The sequence below is a fragment of the Lissotriton vulgaris genome, chromosome 9, assembly GCF_964263255.1.
Source record: "Lissotriton vulgaris chromosome 9, aLisVul1.2, whole genome shotgun sequence".
In the NCBI taxonomy this organism is placed as follows: Eukaryota; Metazoa; Chordata; class Amphibia; order Caudata; family Salamandridae; genus Lissotriton; species Lissotriton vulgaris.
Window position 1 is genome coordinate 1,061,543,353 of NC_141697.1, and position 21,333 is coordinate 1,061,564,685.

The window sequence follows — 21,333 nt, forward strand, 5'->3', positions numbered from 1 at the left end:
TACTAAGGACTCTGTATGCACATTAAATAACTTCAACAATGTCTCAATGCTCAAGAGTTGTCCTTTTTCCTGGTTTTCAGCATCATAAAAACAAGTCTTCAGTTGATACACTTTCCGTTAGTGCACTAACCTTAAAGATGGTACTTAATCATGTTTTCTTCTTTTAGGTGCGGCATTACAGGGATGGTGTTCGCTGCATTGCTGGATTTGCTGGGGAGAAGATGTCCGCAACATCTGAGATTCACAGGTGAGCCATGCAGCATTGCAGGGATGGAGTTTGTTGCCTCACTGGATTTGCAGGGGAGAAATATCTGCAACATCAGAGATTAACAGTATGTCGAAGAAGCGTGGACAGGTTGTGGAGACGTTCAGGTGAGCAGGATCATTGAAGAGGATCTGTCCTCTTTAACCAGTGGCTAAGTCAAGGACTGCCTCGTGGTTTGAGTGCAGTATAAATTCCGTTCCCAAATATTGATGAGTCAGACCAAATATCCCCATAGTCATGTGGCTACGAGTCAGTCCAAATATCACCATAGTCACGATAAGTCAGCCCAAATATCACCATAGTCATGATGAGTCGGCATGAAGGCCCTTGGGATGTTACTGTTTGTACTTTGGTGTTTCATGAAACGGTGGCCTAGGGCGCCGGGGGATAATTACCATGCCAAGCCAAGCCTATGGAGCAATGAGTCCCATGAACAGCCAGGGAGGCATTGAGATGTGTGCTTGGTCCTGCAAGCGCCTTACACACAAGGTACAGAAGGAGTGAGAACACAAGGAGGTCAGGCTCATGACAGTTTTCTCCCACAAAGAAGGGTTTACTGGGCAGGGTTTGTTGAGATGGTGTGCATGAAAGAAGCAAACCAGGCAGGAGCGTGCACGTTGGCAGCTGGTTCTCATGACTGATCACCTGGATCATACCCTTTCCAGTCTATGAAGTATTATAAATACCCTTTCACGCTTTTAGCATCGAGGATCTGTTGATTCTCAATTTCCAGCTGTCCATTGATAGGTGTAGGAGTGGTGGAGGTGATAGGTAGGTCACAGTAGGGTTTTCGGAGGGACACCTGGAATACTGGATGGACAAGTATGTCAGTGGGTAATAGGAGGCGTATGGCTTCAGGATTGATTATACTGTCAACAGGGAAGGGACCCACATATCGAGGTTGTAACTTACGTGATCCCTGGAGCTGCAGAGGTCTTGTGGACAGCCATACCGGATCATATTTCTTGTTATTAGGGGCTTGTATACGATGCATCATAAAAACAAGTATTTGGTGGATAAGCTTTCCATTACTGCAATAACTTTAAGGATGGAACTTAATCTTATTTTCTCTTTTTAGGTGCGGCATTGAGGGATGGTGTTTGCTGCGTTGCTGGATTTACAGGGGAGAGGATGCCCGCAGAGTCAGAGATTCACAGGAGAGATGTGCGCATTGCAGGATGGAGTTTTCTGCATCGCCAATTTGCACGGGAGAAGAAATCCAGTGTCAGAGATTCGCAGGAGAGCCACATTGCAGAAGAAACTTGGCTGAGTCATAGAGATGTTCAAGTGAGTGGGATTGCTGAAGAGGATCTATCCTCTTCAACCAGTGGGTAAGCCAAGCACTGCCTTGTGGTTTGAGTATGGTATACATACCGTCGCAAATCCTGATAAGTCAGCCCAAATATCCCCACTGTTGTGTGCCTATGAGTCAGCTCAAATAGCTCCATAGCCATATGCTTATGAGTCAGTCCAAAGATCCTAATCATGTGCGTATGAGTCAGAACAAATATCCCCATTGTGCCTATGAGTCAATCCAAATATCACCATGGTCTTAATGAGTGAGCCCAAATATCCCCATACTCATGATGAGTCTACCTGAAAGCCCTGGGAAATGCTATTGTTTGTCCTTTGGTGTTTCATGACTCAGTAACCTAGGGACGAGGGGATCATTACCATGCCAAGAACGTTGTCTAGTCTATGGGGCAATGACTCCCATGAACAGCCAGGGAGGTAATTGAGATATGTGGTCAAACCCGCAAACCCCCCATACACAAGATACAGGAGGAGTGAGAACACAACGGAAGTCATTGACATGACACCGAGAGCTTTTGGCCGTGTTACTGCCCCTGATGCATCATTCTAATCTTGACCCTGGTGCCTGCAAGGTAACTGCACTTGTGACTGCTTGTTTAGTGGTAAAATAAAGCAATAATTGGTATTCAATTGGTTTTCTAGGTTATTTGGCCCCTGTGTTACTTAACCCGCTGCACCATTGAATCATGACTCTGAAGCCTGCATGGTAACTGCATTTGTGGCTGCTTGTTTAGTAGTAAAATACAATACTACTCAGTGCTCAGTGGGTTTCCTAAACCTTTTGACACTTGTGCCACTTCGCCTGCTGCATCATTCACATCAGGAACCTAGTGCCTGAAAGGACAAATGAGGAACCCGTTTATATTCAGTAATATATGTGTTCTGTAAAAGGCACAGTTGCAGCCGGAATACATAATCATTGTGCAGCAATACAAAAAACACAAAAGCTTTCATAAAAAGTGCCTTTAAACTTATCTAACTCTCCAAAATGAGTTGCCACAGATGTAATATATAAAGCATATGCTTTACACATCAAAGTGAAAACTAAGCATTGTTACATTGCGTTACAACGTGGTTTAATCTTTCCTGTGAAAAGATCTTATCCTGTGTTTCACAGGTAATGGGCCATAAACAGTGAAAATTATCCAAGATCACCATATTTTAGGTTGAAGCCGAGACTGAAATGCGGTTTTGGACTTTGTTCCTAAAAAGGCAGTTTCACAAACTAAATGGACCCACCAAAGAATAGGAATTTTGCAAAAAACATGTGAAATATAAAAAAAAGACTACAAAATTTCCAAAAATGTATTTCATGCACATGCAGACCTATTTCCTCTTAGTAGCATGGTACATCAGACTAATTCAGTGCAGTCCGCAAATGCCCTCCTGAACTTTGCATGCAGCCCCCAGTTGAAAACTGGTCAAGCTTGTATTTACAAGTCAATCAACATGAAAGAAAGCAAGTAGCAAAGGTGTCCTGCACACTTAACACTCGGGCCACCTTCATTTGTATATACATTTTGAAAAAAAGTCTTAATTATAAAAAAGTCTCTGCAATAACTCCAAAAATGTATTCCATTCACATGCAGACCTGTTTTATTTTAGTAGTACTAATACATCAGACTAAATCAGACACTTTTTTTGTAAGTAATAGTTTTCAAAATTGATTTTAGAAACGTTCATGCTTCCATCCACCCTGAAAACGGGAATAATGAACTTTAAGTCCCGCAAATGGTTTGTGCCTCTGAAGAACGAGATCCCTTTTGAGATGGCTATGTCTAAAAAAAGGAACGAGCAGGCTTCATGGAGAAAGTACGCTGCATTCCTCTTTCCTGTAAATGCTCTCACTTTAAAGTCAGCCAAAAGCAAAATAAACACCAGGCTCCCTCAAAGATACAGCTTGACATTTGACCTTGGTCTTTAAATACTAAGCAAATGTGACAAGAAAAGAACAAGATTTACAGACCTGTTTATTATAGAAAACAAATTAATATGCCTGTTGGAGACTTTAGAAACTCAGAATTATCAAAAAGCAGCCAAAATCCAAAACAAAAAAAATATTCACATAAGCTTCCGCAAGTCGTGGTCAGACTCTCTGAGCACTGAATCTGTACTTTCCTCTTATCTGCTTTCTTAGTTCCTTTATTGTATGTTATCTTATAAGTATCCTACCTCGTTTTTGCATTAGCCCAAAATTAATTTTACATTTAAATTAATATGAACAACTCCGACACAAATGAAGTTTCAGAGATGCCTTGTTCCACCTGGAATCCTCTAGAAAAAACTACCAGCTGATTTCTCTCTTCAAAACAAAGTGTGCAGCAGCTGTAGTGAAATGTCATCGAGTCTGCACAGCTGACAGCGGCTTCTGAAAACGGAGCATGGCTGCATCGCCATAAATTCCCACCCAGGCCAGCGCCGCTTAAATTAGATCCTGACATAAGCTATCGAGGCAGTGTCCCTCACGCCGCAAACAAGCCCTGTCCCAGTCTTTTGAAGACACTCACGTCGCTGACACCTGACGGGACCGTTGTCAGCCATCTTCCTGCTTCTCCGTGAGGCGATCGCGAAGGCGGCCTAGCCATGTCAACCCACAGCAGAGAAGAGGAAGACGACCTCTTCGAAGGCGACATCGACGAAGACGAAATCTTGGCCAACCTGTCGCCGGAAGAACTGAGGGAGCTGCAGGCAGAGATGGACCTTCTCTCTTCTGACGCAAGAGTGCCGCTGACGCAGAGGCCCACGCGCCAGTCTGCGTCAACCGCCGCCGGCCTTCACCGGGACTCTGACTCGGAAGTGGACCTTGATGGGGACATTGACGAAGACGAAATCTTAGCCAACCTGTCTGCTGAAGAACTGAGAGAATTGCAGTCTGAGATCGACGTGCTGGCCCCGGACACCAGAGTACCTGTTGGAATGAGGCAGAGAGACCAGACGGAGAAACCTCCGACAGGGGGCTTCGACCACAGGTCTCTGATTGATTACATGTACTGGGACAAGGCTTCCAAGCGCTTGCTGGATGATGAACGAGTCCCCGTGACTCTGCTGCCCTCAAAGGTATGAATTACGAACATTCAAACATTGTTTTTTTAAAAATAGTTCTAGAACTAAATTGGCATGCGCAGCTCCCTCCTATGAATTATCCCATGTCCCACTACAGTTCAGATCAGTAGCTTTCTGTGGCATTTGTCTGGCCCCACTTTTCTTCAATTACTGTCGTTTTGGCCTTTCGTAATAGTGCAAGCTGCAATAACTACCATTATCTTCATACATTTCAGTGCCTAGAATTGAAATCCGACAACCATCTTAGCAAATCAGAAGGTCGTACATTTTTATCCACGCTAAATTACTTAAGGGGCTTGTTCTTTCATTTTGTGCTGCATTATTAGGGCCACATAACTAGGGCTAAACTGCTCCTGCATGCTGTGCCCAGTGAATACTTTCCAAGGTGGTTGTAGCTGAAGTTAATTCACAAAAAAAGAGAAGCAATTTAGCACACCCTCAGTTATTTCTATGTCACTTGCCACTCGTTATAATAAAATAAAGACCCGAAACACCATAGTTCCGACTTTTAGTGAAAGAAAGCCCAAGTGCAAAACGTAATCTAGATGGTCATTATAGAATTACTGTAATTTAATATTCATGACTACGGTGTCAGTGGATTCCTGTGCATTTCAAGATGGGTATGCAAATAACTACAGTGGCGTGGTTAAAGCACTGCACGAGTTCACATTATTACTTCATAAACCGATCTTGCTCTGTTATTTCACATGGCACGATAAAGCATTTCCCTACTAAATAACCGTTTTGTGTTTACCGTATAACATGGGTTTGTCTTGTCTTCCCATCCCTAAGTTATCATATTCTGCCATTCAACTTACATATCGTCAAACTTCCACTATTTAGAACTTTGAGGATTACCAAGAGATTGTGCATGCGGCCTAGTGCACAGGTAAAGTCTGTGTCAAAGGTCAAGATTGTAGTTGTGCATCACAGAAATACGGTTCTTCTTGCCGAAAATGCCTCAATACACGTGATACATCGACAACAGAACCACTTGATCGGGTCTGACTATATTTACTCTTGAATTCAGTAATGGGAAATTGGAAAACTAATTCCTACGACAGTGTTGGACTCACCATTATGGTTCTATTGTCTGTTAAATGTTTATGTATGTGACCTTTGACCTCTGCACCCTTTAGCAAGGCCATAGGTTAGGCATAAAATGTATGACATACAAACCCACTGGGTTAGGGTCTGACCTGCAGCCAGTGTGTAAACTGTAATCCGATCTTTACTTCTACAGTAAGACCATTCCTACTCTGTACTCGGGGAATTTACTGCCACCACATGGTCTATTGCTTGTATTTATGATGAGGCAGTTAAAGTCTAAAAAACAGTACCTCCTGCCTAAAAAGAACATCACGGCCCCATGCAGAGGCCAGGTCAACATTGAAAAGCAATTGCAAAGCCAATAGGCCTGGCTTGCATTTTTGGTTACAAGCCACACTTATTTGCTCTGCCAATACTTGTTTTTCAAATTTCACCAGTCACCTCTGCCTATTAGATGCTGTCTATCATCTAAACTGAAGTGCATATAAAGCAGTTGCAATATTGTCAATAGAATGCAACTTAATGCATGGCGTACCATGCATGGCTTTCATGACATGGATTAGTTACACAGGCGGATACAAAAATATGCCTTGGAATTCACAGCTGCAAACTTAGGATAATGCCCGTAGCTCTCAACCTTTGAAGTGTGTGTACATTGGGTCCTCTGACATCAAAATACTGATCCACTTTCTACTGAAATTTGTATTTGTATAGATTATTTGTAGAGCACAACTATCGCTCTGAAAGGAGCATCTTGGCGCTAATGAGACAGTGTGCATACAATTAACAAAGACAACATTAGATAGCAGCCATTACGTATTCGTCTGGAAGATTAAAAATCCAGGTTTCGAGGTGCTTCCTAAACTGGTTTTCCTGAGTCAGCAATCTAAGGTTTTTAGGCATTGAATTCCAGGCTTTAGATGACAGGAAGGTTAAGGTCTTTCCCCCCTTAGTTTTATAGTTGAATTTGGCCAATTTTATTAGGTTGTCTCCTGCGGATCGTAAAGTCCTGGAGGGGTTGTAGTGGGGGTAACGCCTGATCAGGTACTTCGGTCCTGTATCATTGAATGCTCGAAAGGCAACAATCAGAATTTTGAATAGTATCCTCTTATGCAGAGGCAGCCAGTGAAGGGTCTTTAGAGCGACTGTATTAGGCTGTGTGAAATCACTGCAAGAAAGTGTAATTCTTGTCTGGTTCAAAAGGGCAGTGTAGATGTTGGGTCATGCAGATGTGGTCCTTTCAGTACTGTGGTTGCCATAGTCATGCTGCAGTGCTGACGTAGCAGGATGACTGCTGTGCTGTAGTGGGTGCTGAGCCTCTCAGCGCTTTCTCTGTACGCATGTAACAGCAGCTGTCACAAATTCCTAATGCTGCTGAAGTTGCAATTTCTGAATAAGTGGTAAAATAACTTTGAAACCTGCTCCAACTTCCACATGTGCAATTGTGGCCCACTCTTGTTTTTGCCCTCCCTCCTCTCTGCGCTCACTCCAACACGCTGTCAAGCAGCACTTTCTTCTTCTCACAGGTGTGGAGTTGCCACCACCTGCAGCAGCACATGTGAATAACCAACACCAGCTGGAGTCACCTGCAGTCAGTGGCACTCCTGGGGCGTGCTCACCACAGGACCGGCAACCGCAGGCGAAGGACTGTTTCATCAGAAACCACAGATGGAGGCTCATACCTGTCCTCTACAGATCTACCCTCTGCTGTTCAGTGGTTATTTCCAAGACCATAGAGCAATCATCTAGATGACATTGGTAATGACAACCACAAAATAGTTAAATGCACAGTTTTGTCACAGCCACTTCATGATGCTGCTACCAGCACCCGCAATATACAAAAACAAAGCTGCATAAATGTGTTAATAAGGTCAATGTATTGGTGCCAGTATAAATAATACATTAAATTAGGGAGATGAAAAACTTTTAAACTAATCAACAACACCAATGCCGACTTACAATGGCAAAATATCTGCAAAATGCTGTAGGCTAGTCCCAAAGTGACGCACAGCCCAGTGACCCAATGATTGAAGATGACTCACTTAAAAAAATATACCCAAAGCCCCACTCCTGTCAAATAGTTAAAGTAGTCAATAGCCATACCTACAAAGGGTGCTGACTCTTTCAGTGCTGGTTTTTAGCATACTAATTTAGACTTTTTTTCATCATGAATAACCAAATATTAAAACGTGAAATTCAGTAACAAAATCTAAGCATATGAAATAGAAGCCTAATGTGCTAACTCATGCAAATAATTAATACAATACTAAGGTTGCAGCAAAGCATAAGAAAAACACGTTTGACTAGGTGCAAAGTATGCAATAAGTCTCAAACTTAAATCATAACATATTATGAATTTCAGGTTGTATGATTTCGAATTTCCATTCAGCTTCAGTTTACAGATGAACGCGCTAATAGCGCTCGCTTTCATTTAATTCGGGCTCCTATTACTATTGAAGTAAACAAAAAAGTGATGCTTGAATTAATCTTAGCCACTAGTAATTATTCGAGGACCCATCCCAATCCATCGTTTTGTTGCCCACAATGCCAAATCTGAACTTCAACGTTTTCTTTGCATTCTGTGGCGAAACCGTCAGAGTTGCTGACTTTTGAACCAGGAAACCAGGTTCAAGTCTCGGCTTAAGCTCAACATCCTGCGATTCTGGGCAAATCACTTAATCTTCCCTTGCCTACCTAAAAAAATAAAAATAATAATTTTGTAATGTAACTGCTGCTCATGTAAAGCGCTCCAATACCTTCGGGTCAAGTTTGCGCTATATAAAACAGCAACAAAAACGATATCGAAATGACTCATTTGAGCTCTTCTGAAATCAAAACAGATCATTAAAGCGTCTTTTCTGCCTTAGACATGCACAGGGTCGACGAGAACGTCTGGAAATTGACCTCTTGCCTAACACACTTATGCTGGGAGTACATTATGAAATCCTTCTGTAAGGTGCTAATTCCAAATGTGATCGCAGCCAGTTTAACTATTGGGCTGATGTGACACCAATTAAAAGGTATTTTTTCCGTTACTACGTCTATTTCTCTAGCTGAAAAATGTCAAAGTAGACTTTACTAACGAGGTCAGACCAATACGTAAACCTTATTACACTTGGAATTCTCTTCTCGGTGAAGCAGTTGAAAAACACTGTGCAGTTGCTGACAGTAGATCAGTGTTGTCTAATGAACTCATCGCCATGTAAATGTGCAGTTCTGATAAAACTAAAAGGCTAAAACCAGTAACCAGCTCATATCTAAGCATTATCAAAACTGGTACATAAAGGAAGTGAAGGATAGGTTGACAAAAGGGTTTACCCAGAAATAGCTCAGAAGCTCTCAATGTAGTCATGTGGGAAGCAGGGGTCAACAATTTCCACAAGGAGATCTTAACTTTTAGGCCATGTGTCTCTGAATATTCCTTTGGAGATGCTCTTTTGACACCAGTTAAGGCTGTAGAATGCTTTTAATATTCTATATGAATACTAGTGAATACACAATAGCGGGTTAATGAACATGCTCAACCCAAGCACCTTAACACAAAAACAGAGCCACTTGCTCCTTGTAGAGAAGGGAAAGGAGCTACAGCTTCGTTTTAGAAGAAGGGCTTTTTTTTTATAATAAGGCAAATGTATCATCCTGCTTTCAATGAGAGGAGATATGAATGTCAAATCTGTCTAGCCTACACTTGGGGCCACTCAGTGTACTATTGCAACCCAATGTCCTATTGCAATGTATTTTCTGTCTAGCCAGTGACAACTTTATTTTTAATTGCTGCTAACGAGTGCATGGTAATCTCTCTATAAATTGTGCAAAAGGAAGGCATCTCCTAAGATGTAATAGTCCTGCCCACTCAAAGTGCCTGGTGGTAGCAGCAACATTTTATTCCCCTTTTCAGTGGGATGTAGAGGAGCTTCTACATCATGTTGAGCTCCATTTTTATGGCCATGTGTGCAAAACAGAGGAAAGGTGCTGGTTGAGGTTCGGCACTCATTGACTTTGTGCACAGTCAGCCAATAGAGAGGGAAGTACATTTTTCTAGTGACATATCACTTGTGGTTGAGTAGTACTGCCTTAAACTTCAGGGTGAAGGTTTTACGTTTCGTTTTACCTAGCTCCTTAAATAATTTTATTTTGCCTGTCTCCTGTCTGAAGATACTATAACTAATGCAGATGGATATTTAAACTTCTGTAGTAATTCAAAGAATACACAGATCTGGGTTGGGAGAAAGAGAGCACACAGACCTTTTTAGAATGGTCTTCTAAGCATATTGTCCATTTTCTTTACAATCACTGGTTACGAGCTGGGAATTTTCTAAATAGCAAATAAGCTCCTGTAATTCCTGCTGTTCTGGAATAGGTCAATGGCCAACAAGGGAATCATTCATAAAGTAGGGTATACTTAGTCCAGATGTTTAGGCATTTATGATATATGACGCATTGCATTGAATCATAAGAATAAAACGTATTAAAGCAAATACACAAATCAATTAAATTGTATAAGCAAAATAAATCATGAATGAAAAACAGGCTTATGCAAATAGAGATATTGTATTCACTTGATGTGAATTACAGAATAGCATACGTTAGTTGGGGTACAATGAAAAACGACACACACATATGCCCATTGGGAAATAAGTTCATATTGTTACAATAATCACCTGTGGGACAAATGTATGTAAACTGCACTCTAACAAAAAAAATCAATTGAACATATCCATGAGCTGTAGTATTTTTTCTAAATGTTAGTAAATTACTAACAATTCTATAGTGTATAACTCTGTAGTGTATAGTGGGCGAGACCATTCTCAGGATTCATTTCATTTTGTGGAATCTAAGATCCTCTAAGATATCTTAATTAACACTGGTTAAATATGCCCAACAATGGCAGAGTCCGATGTTGCATTACGGCCAGGTATCAGCTGTGAAACTCTAGTATGGCGTGGCAGAACTCACACCAACAGTCAGCCATGAATTAAACGCGCAAGCTCTACCTTCGTCAAAGTTGAAAATTATTGACCATTGACTTTAGTTGATTCTGTTACCCAGACTCTCAAGGGGTTATTGGGTTGGCCTTCCTTGGTAACACTTTCTGGAATAGGTGGCGCCTGGTGTGTTCTGCTTCTTAGAAATGAAACCGACACCCTCATTTCACTTTTCTTAATCTAAGGGGAAAGGTGGTCTGTCCATGGCCCTTTGAGAGACAAGCCTCTCTTTCCTCATATCTGGGCGAGTCTGCAGAAGAAAGAATATAGTGCAGACCATGGAATCACAGCTGTGTAGTAGGGGCCAGCTACTTCTGCAGCTGCAAGTAGCAAAGCCAGTTGATATCTGTCAATAGACATCTACTTCGGTAATAGCACTGGGCTGAGTGGTCCAGTAAAAGTTAGCCTGACACAGGCTTATGTGGTTTTCAGGTGCAGTGCTGAAAGCATTCTATCCTTTTCGGAAGAGGCTTAAAGTCAACAAATAAGTGACAGGAATCTGGTAGAGAATCCTTCTTATACTGTCTGCTCCTCGAGGGGCAATGGACCTTTTTAGGTGAAGTAAGTTAGCACACTCATATTCTCTGTTCATAAAATAGCAGCGCTAGCATCTATGAAGGCATCCAGCATTCGATCAATCTGGTATTCAGAGGAACTACTAGGCACTGGTGCAATAAACAAGTGCCTATGGGCTTCCTCGTCTGAAAGGCAGAGTGAATGGTATCAGCATCTTCAAGACTGATGTAAGTTCAGATCTCTATGAGTTAATATTTTTTATCTCCATTTCCATATTTCCTCATGCCTGAAGTGAGTGGTTCAGGTCTCTGCTGTGGATTGGTTGGCTGAAGATCTCTCTAATGTACTAAATATTGAACTGGACAGAGTGAGCGTAGATCTCCAAACAGAAAGCCCAAGTTGCATGTGATAAGCACCCCAATGCGACAGACGTGTCAAAGGGAAGTGATACAGTAACCTTAAATCTGCATAATTTACACTCCTAAACTCAAACCCCTGCAGCAGCTGCAGAGGGCAGGCATTGAGTGAGAGAGTGCAGCAAGGTGGAAAGTAAACCTTTAGATGGCATAAAAAATGAAACTGTGGACAGAGGCATAAAGGAATGCATAGAAATAAGAGCAAAGGGGTCCTTGCATGTACCTGTGGCCTCATTGAATGTAGCCTAGGCATATTTTCATGCGCAATCCATCAGCTAGTTCTGTTTCTACATGTTTTTTTAACAGGAGTATTGGCAAAAGCCAAATCTCTCTACAGCCTTCAGTAACATCACCCTTTGGTCTTTTGTTACCTCTCAGGCATGATGGACATTTCCTACAGGCTAAATAACCCTGTACAGAGCCCAGAACTCATCATACAAGATCGTGTACTGCAATGACAGAATCGAGATAAAATTAAACATGGGTTATAAGTATTTTATACATGTCTCTGGTGTGTGTTTTCAACATCCGTATGCCTCTTCGCCATCACTGTATGTGAAAACATAGTATCTTCTTAACACTGTCAGGTCTAGTAGGAACTCTATATTTGTTTGTAGTGCCATAGAGCATCTTGGAGTTCTAAACTCATTCTAAGGGTATGTACTGTGAAATTCTCGGCACTATGCAAATATTGGAGGTCCTTCCACCTCATTGCCAATTTAGCCTCAAGTCGACTTCAGTAGATTTTGGTAAAAATCATTACATTGTTGGTGCTGTTGTGGCGCCTCCAAGTGGCTATGTATCCTAAGCAAGTGCTGGTCTACCTGAGGGATATTGGATGGGTTATCAAGAGCATGCATAGAACATGTTGTCCTAATGTGAATTATGCAGCCCCCGAGGCCTAACAAATGTATTAGCAGCTGAAGAAAGTTGTATTTTGCTTGTTTTGATGCGGTAAGTAGACATAATATCGAGTTTTTTATTTCGACTAGACATAATATCGAGTTTTTAATTTCGACTAGACATAATATCGACTAGACATAATATAGACTACAAAAATATCGACTAGAACATTTTAATATCGACTAGAATAGCAATAATATTGATTCAAAAATATAGAATGGACATAATATCGACTAGACAGAATATAGACAACAAAAAAATCGAATTTAAGGTAAGTTAATATTAATGTTTCATTTTTGTGTACTATAAATCTGTAGCGGGTTGTGGGTTTATAGGGGAATAGGGTGGGAAGTAATTTAATTATAATTAATTAAATGTTATTTAAATGTTATTTATTTAAAAATAATTGTTAATTAATTATTAATTGGTAATTAATTAAAATATATTTGGTGATTAATTTTAATTGATTAATTGATAAATATATTATTTTTAGTAATTTATTTTCTGTAGCGGGTTGTGGGTTTATAGGGGAATAGGGTGGGAAGTATTTTAAATATAATTAATAAAATATGTTATATAAATAATTGTTATTTATTTAAAATTATTTGTTAATTAATTATTAATTGGTAAGTAATTAAAATATAATTGGTAATTCATTTTTAATAATTAATTGATAATTTAGCGGGTTGTGGGTTTATAGGGGAATAGTGTGGGAAGTAATTTAAATATAATAAATAAAATATGTGAATTAATTAAAAGTTATTCATTTAGAATTCATTGTTCATTAATTATTAATTGGTAATTAATTACAATATAATAGGTAAATACATTTAAATGATTAATTGATAAATATGTTAATTTAATTAATTTAATTTTGTAGTGGGTTGTGTGTTTATAGAGGAATAGTTTTGGAATTAATTTAAGTGTAAGTAATTACATTGTTTTAAAAAGTATATTGAGTTTATTTTGTAAAATAATTTTAAAATTTAAATTAATTGATTGTTAATAGGTAAATTATTAGTATTAGTAGGTAATTTATATTATTAAATAATTTGTATTTTAAGATTAAATAGATGAATTAATATAATTTACACAATTCTAAAATATTTAAAATAATTTGTAATAGATTTTACTATTTATGATATTTATATTTATATAAGAAGTATTTACTTTCCCTACTGTTGCACTCACTGGAGTTGGAATAGTAAATGTAACCCAACGCTATCCAACGCTTTCCCTACTGTTACACTCTCTGGAGTTGGAATAGTAAATTTTACTCCTACGCTATCCAACACTTACCCTACTGTTACACTCTCTGGAGTTGGAATAGTAAATTTTACCCCTACGCTATCCAATGCTTACCCTACTGTTACACTCACTGGAGTTGGAATAGTAATCTAAACCCTTACGCTATCCAACGCTTTCCCTACTGTTGCACTCACTGGAGTGGGAATAGTCATTTTTACCCTTACGCTATCCAACTCTTTCACTACTGTTGCACTCTCTGGAATGGTAAAAGTAATATTTACCCCTATGCTATCCAATGCTTTCCCTACTGTTGCACTCTCTGGAGTTGGAATAGTAATTTTTACCCCTACGCTATCCAACGCTTTCCTTACTGTTGCACTCATTGGAGTTGGAATAGTAAATTTAACCCCTACGCTATCCAAAGCTTTCCCTACTGATACACTCTCTGGAGTTGGAATAGTAATTTTTACCCTTACGCTATCCAACGTTTACCCTACTGTTACACTCACTGGAGTTGGAATAGTAAATTTTACCCCTACGCTATCCAATGCTTACCCTACTGTTACACTCACTGGAGTTGGAATAGTAAATTTTACCCCTGCGCTATCCAACGCTTACCTTACTGTTACACTCACTGGAGTTGGAATAGTAATTTAAACCCCTACGCTATCCAACGCTTTCCATACTGTTGCACTCACTGGAGTCGGAATAGTAATTTTAACCCCACGCTATCCAACGCTTTCCCTACTGTTACACTCTCTGGAGTTGGAATAGTAATTTTAACCCCTACGCTATCCAACGCTTTCCCTACTGTTGCACTTGCTGGAGTTGGAATAGTAATTTTAACCCCTACGCTATCCAATGCTTTCCCTACTGTTACATTCTCTGGAGTAGGAATAGTAATTTAAACCCCTACGCTATCCAACGCTTTCCTTACTGTTACACTCTCTGGAGTTGGAATAGTAAATTTTACCCCTACGCTATTCAACGCTTACTCCACTGTTACACTCTCTGGAGTTGGAATAGTACATTTTACCCCTACGCTATCCAACGCTTACCCTACTGTTACACTCATTGGAGTTGGAATAGTGATTTTTACCCTTAGGCTATCCAACGCTTTCCCTACTGTTGCCCTCACTGGAGTCGTTAGAGTACATTTAACCCTCTTGCTATCCTACAGTAAAAATATTGTAAATGTTTTGTTAATAATATGTAGATATATATATAAGTATTAATATATATATTTTTTTAAGTTACATTAATTCTTTCTTAATTTTTCGTTTATTTAAGTATTTTAAATATGTTTATAATAATTAAATTTACTGTTATATTACTTTTAAGTTACTTTTAACATACTTAAAAAATTCGATATTTTGACATTCTATATTTTTTACACTCGATATTTTGGAGTCGATATTTTTGCACTTACCTGTTTGAAGATAGGAAGTCGATATTCTGTCAGTCGATATTTTATCCTCGATATTTTGGCATCTCGATATTTTGCCTGTCGATGTTCTGTCAGTGATCCTTTTGATGGAATGTAAGGAAGTACCAGTGTGCATTGTTGCTGCCAAATGGAAGATAAGAAATCTAGCAGTGTGAGCATCTCTAATTAAGAGTAAAAGTACATTTAACATTCTGTGTCTGCAGATGCTTTTTCAAACAATCAAGGCCTCTTGTCCTTCTATTACTTTGTGAGACAAAATGGTAGTTCCAACTGACTCCCACGACCAACCACACACCTCATAATGAGGGTGTATCCACATTTGATAATTACCCATAAACTTGTTACACTCTGCACCAGGGAAAGATTGGAAGGGATGAGTAGGGTTTTTGGGAGCTCCTGAAAGTGAAGATCCAGCACTGTGAAAAATGAAAATATTGTTGTAAAAAATGAACTGCTGTAGCACCACTCTATCCCTTTGCCACTTCTCCTCCATTCTGTGCGTGCTTGTTACTGGTATCCACAAAAAAACACATACCTCACTGCCTAGGTCCACTGTGTGACCTGCCATTCTCAGACGTCATCCACTATGTTCAATCTAATCCTGCTGCCTGATTTGTGACATTTACCAAGAGTTCAAATGACATCACTCAATATAGAGCAGGTATGGTAACAGAATACTACGCACTATATATTGTGATATACAAATATCATAGCATAAATATAGGCAACCAAAATATCGACATGGTAAGAACATAACCTTTTAATGTAGGTTTACTATACTTGATTCTCCATATATTAGAGGTCTTCAAGCTGGGGATGGAGGGCTGGTAGGTGTGAAGTGATGTCAGCGTGGGCAGCTGGCTCTGGCCAATAGAAGCATGCAGAACACAGCCCAATATCATCCTATAAAACAGCGCAGTGATTTTAGTTGAGTGATAAGAGTGGAGGTGAGTCCTTCTATAATGGGTAATCAGTAACTGTTTTATCACTCATGTCCTGACACGAGGTGGGGGCTCCAAAAAACCTCCAACTTTTCATACCCTCATTCCGTGAAAGAATCACAATGTGAACACTTAGGAGGACAGGATTTACAACTGAATCTTGGTAATCCGATATTGTGGCAGATCTTTTGACCAGTCCTGGTATTCTGGTCAACAATACATTGCATTTTGGGTCTTGTAGGTCCATATTTAACATTTTGAGCACATCCTTAAATATTCTAGCATGCAAAGTGATTATGGCTAAAAAGACCGGACTGACACATGACATTAGGCTAGTTGCCAGGTGAGTATAATACTGTGACAAAATAAAAGGCAACTATTAACATAGATGTTTCTTAAAATTTCTTTGGCACACTCTGTCTCTAACACGGCTCTTACATTTAGACAGACTTCTATTTGGTCGGGAGTTTGATCCTTGTTCCTTGGGAAACTTCCATACAGTATTTGCCTCTCATGGTGGGGTAAAATTGATTATAAAATGGTTAAATATAACTCTAAACACCATACTGACAGCTCAACAGCAGTTGAGACTTCTACATTGGATGAATCATCGTATACTCAAATCACCTATCGTTACTCACCCTGAGTCCATTGTGGGTACTAAGATCTAGAGTAGTGAGAAGAAAGGATTTAATGAAGAGGAGTTGCGTGGCTAAAATAACCTATTACTCAGTCAGAGACTATATGAAACCAATAGTAAAAAAAGATCCAGCCCCAGGGAATAAGAGACTACACATTTGTCGGGACACACATAAAGGCCGAGAAAAAGTTTTAAAAAAGCATATAATGGCTTGCTGAAAACATCCGATTGTAAGCCAATATCACAACACTGTAGTGTGGAGGTATGATTAGATCCCCAAGTGAATAAGGATCAACCAACAGAGGATCTTATAACCAGCTATGACAAAGAACTGTAGTGCCCTGCCCAGGAAGCGAGTATAAAATTAAAGTGCAAGCAGAGGTGCTTACCAACATGGTTGGGAAACCAGGCTTGGTTATTAGTACTGTACCCCCCTGCCAAGAGCCAGCAGTAAAATACTTAAAAGTGCTAACTGCACGTAATCCCAACAATAAGTCCATTACTACGATATCGATTGATTTAAATCAAAAGCCCAGTGACTCCCTCGAAAAAGGGCCCAACACTAAGGAAGTGGAATTGGAACCTGATCAAATAGGGTACCCGATTGCTGATTACAATGTATTAAGTAATACATTAATTTTGGATAATATAGAAAAAAATGTGGATATAGTGGACCAATCTGACATGCCTTATGTTCAGTGCTGTCTGAGAATCGTAAACTGTGGGCCACTAATTGGTGCTCAAGCCCTTGTAGTGGATTTATAAAGAGCCAACAGACGTTTAGGTGTGATCAATTGAAAGGAGATTCTCTCTTCCATAGTTGATTGGCTTATCTACACACAAGGACAGTGTCCTGTTAACAATAGTATACAGTTGATGATCCCGGAACAAATGCCAGGTGGCATCCCTTCAGCCCAAAAGAGCCAGTTTTCGGGGGATAACATCCCAAATAAATTTATCTGGTTAGTGTCAGTGGAAAAAATTCTGGAGTCTATTGTTCAATTTTTATCAAAGCTAGTGAAGGACACTGAGCATAATGTAGATACAAAGGTATCAATCTTGCAATTTCTATTGGAGTTAAGGAAGTCATATCATAAGTAAGAAAGTAAGGAGAATATGTTACTTGCAACAAACCGCAATAACATACCTGGGGTCCATTGCACAATCAGCGGGGAGTGGCTCAAACCCTTTGTCACAAAATGACCCAAACGTTACCAGGCAAAGCATGTGCCTCAGTCCCCAAAGCAGGGAAAGTGAAAGTCCTCCAAACCAGCTGCGGTGCGTTCATAGGGGCGTGGAGGCGTAGCCCCCCCGCCCGCAGCTCCCTCAGCGTCTTTGAACTGGAGTAAACTGAGAAGGTTACTCAAGTTCAAAGAGGCCGAGGGAGAACTGAAAATCATGTCAGGCTGCATGACGTTGGACAGCCCACCCCTTCAGACTCTGAAGGGGTGGGCTGTCTGACGTCATGTTTACTGACATGATTGTCCCCAGAGGCAGCAGGCAGAAAGCACAAGTGCGCATGAGTGGGGACGGAGGGCACATTTTTTACCCGTGCGCACTCATGCGCACTTGTGTTTTCACTTAATTGCGCATGCCCATTAGCAGCCCCTCGGTCTCCTAATGGCCGTGCTACGGGCGAAAAGAAACCTGTGCCCAAACCAATTCCCTTGCGACTCCCCTCCCCCCCCCCTGCGATCCCCCCTCCCCAGTTCTGGAGGCTGCTGCTTCCCGTGTCTCATTCTGAATGCTCGTCATATCATGGCTCTCCTTTCTCTGCCCTATACCCCCCAACCCACCCCCAGACAGTGTAAGAGGACCAATGGAAGGGGGCTCCACATCTGGCTTCACCCAGGGCTCTACCTGAACAAATGCCAACTCTGAGAAACCAACATGAACCAACGGAAGACGCAGTGTGTCTCTGCAAACCTGAGAACCACAAGTATTATGCGAAACAATTCTGTTATCGGCGCCCTGTTTCTACCCACAACAAAGGGCAGTGCCAAGTGCGAACAAAGGGACTGATTGCCGGAGATTCACACGCACAAAGGCAGGACCGAACCCTGGCCGGCGCTTCTGAGACAAAGGCCGTCTGTCTTTCAGAGCAAGAGTTTCGATACATTTCTAATTTAGCAAACAATAAAAATCATTAAACAATAAAAATCATTTCCTTGCAGTTATGATTGAGAGCTGGAAGCTTCACGGAACTGCTTTCGTGGAATAATGACATGTTTGCTCTCGTGGCTTTTATCATTTCATAACATGATTAGTATTGGGAATAATTCACATTTGCATCAATCTGTACCTTATTGTAAGACATGTGCTTGACCATGTACATTTAATTTTCAGAAAGAGCGTCCAGCTCAGAGCTGACTGATGCTGAACAGGAGACACATGTCCTCGACCTTCTCCAAGACCCAGGATTTACTTTCCTTGCCCTGCTCGCTTCATTAATGAAATTGGTCCCTTGGTCTAAAACCGATCTACTGCGATCTGCCGATAAAACATAACAGGTCTGGTAAAACACATTGGATGAAATCACCTCCTGTTGAAATCACATGCTGGATAAAATAATAGGGACACGATTTAAAGAATATAAATTAATGTGATGAAATATTGGAATGGTGTGAAAGGAGTTTTAAGTAACATCATCATAGATGCGGTATAGCATCCCTGCTCCAGAGAATGAAAATAATACCAATGCGTAGTTGCCAACTGTCCCGTTGTTGCAGGGACCTTCTTGGCAAGTTTGGAGACTGTCCCGGGTAATATTGTTGCACAAACTGTTCCTCTTTATTAGAAAGAAATCTTGATGGCTATCCAGTCCTGCGCCTCTCTATACAGCCCACAGGGCAGTGAGCATTTGTTCCAGTTGTAGTTGTAGTTCTGTGCATATGGGTTAGATGGGGATAAAAAAAAAAAAATAATGGCAAAAGTAAAAAGAAATGCAGTGCTCTCCCGCTACTTATAAATCATCCCTAACTTTTACGCCCCACTGCTTTCAAATGTCACCAGCCGCCCCTGCTCCAAACGAAACTCCTGAATCAGTTGCAGTGGCTGATTTGTCCGTAAAAATCAGCACAAGTTCTGCAATAGCGACTGATGGTAAAGATGCGGCCATTCTGTCTTCTAAGGATACAAAAAGGATGGAGAGAATGGTCCTGTAATTTCAGAAGAAGAAACGAGCAAAGTCCTCTACAAATTTAAATTCACAGAAAATGTGGAAATTAAGAATTATGAAAATAGGTAAAAGAGTGCTGAGGTTTGTGACCACCCCAGGAAATGAGTCAGATAAATATGCTGTTTTGGAACAGAACGAGGTACCCGGCGCAACCTAGGTTACAGAGAAAATTATTATAACCCCTTATAAGCGAGTAGAAGCTACTCTTAGAGAAGGACAAAACGTAGGGTAAAGGAGCATAGGCCCTTTATATCCTATAAAGGATCATAATAGCACACGGTCAAATAGTCCCACCTAAAGTGAGTCTGAAAGGGTCCCAGTCAATCAAGGACAGAATGGCACTGACATACAGGAGAGAACAATGGCAGCCTGGCAGGAACGATCCCACAGCCAGGGAAGTTTAACAACGGCTGATTCTTATAATGCTGAGAAATGTGCATTACAGCTAGTAGATATTTTTTCCAATCATGACCTCAAGCGCTTTTTAAATAGATCAAGTATTCTATCAATTTTTAATACTTTGTCAAAGCTATCCAAAATAACCTTGAAGGATATTGCTCTGGTTTCCTTCCCAAAGTCTACTGAACCTATATTAAACTAGCCAAATGCTATGGTTCACTTTGATTCCAGGTTTGATGTTGACAAAGTTCTTAAATCCATAGATGATCTCCATCGTACTGGCTCTTATGTTTATGAATAATCCCTACCAAGTTCCATCAGCAGCAACTACCGCACGACTAAAGCTAATCAGATGGTTTCTCAAAAAATTTGGAAGGGAGCTGAGGTAAACGAAATCCTAAACCGCACAGAGAATTGTAGTTATAGAAACATGGGTGTAGGAAGAATTCTAATAACAAAATCAGTGTATGGAAGACCAGTTTATACCAATAAGGAAGAACCAGTCACAAAGAGCTAATATGATTGGAATTAGATCACAGCAGTAATCAGTTTGGGGAATGGGCCACAAGACCATTATCTTGGAGGTCCTGTTGATGAGGTCGTACATATCTTATCTTGGAATATTGTTGGTATGAAAATAAATTGGAAATCTTTAACTGCCATTCTGAAAAGGGAAGATTTTATGTTTATAGGTCTACAGGGAACTTGGAAAACCAAGGATGTAGTGATGAATGATTATTAGTTTATAATCTACACGAAGTAAAGGAAAAATATGGTTACCCTGTTTGGCACTTCTAATTGGGGTGAAACATGAAGTAAAGGATGCAAGAATATTCAGTGAATTGACAAATATCTTAAGTATCACAATTTCAGGTTTGAAGAACCTAAAGGGGGATGTTTGACTTCCGCTGGTATAGTTTTAATGATAGTAAGTGCATATTTCCCTCTCTACAAAGGCTAGGACAAAC

The 21,333-nt window shown here is 40.3% G+C and overlaps 1 protein-coding gene across 2 annotated transcripts in view; it reads left to right on the forward strand.

The window, feature by feature from the left end:
* Window positions 1-4,033: 4,033 nt before the first annotated feature.
* Window positions 4,034-21,333, forward strand: part of LMOD3 (leiomodin 3) — a 55,641-nt gene continuing 38,341 nt past the window's right edge. For both annotated transcript variants that reach the window (XM_086939029.1, XM_086939028.1), the window contains exon 1: window positions 4,034-4,636. In XM_086939029.1, coding sequence (XP_086795155.1) covers window positions 4,163-4,636 — 474 coding nt within the window. In that variant the 5' untranslated portion in view covers window positions 4,034-4,162. The remainder of the gene's footprint in view (window positions 4,637-21,333) is intronic.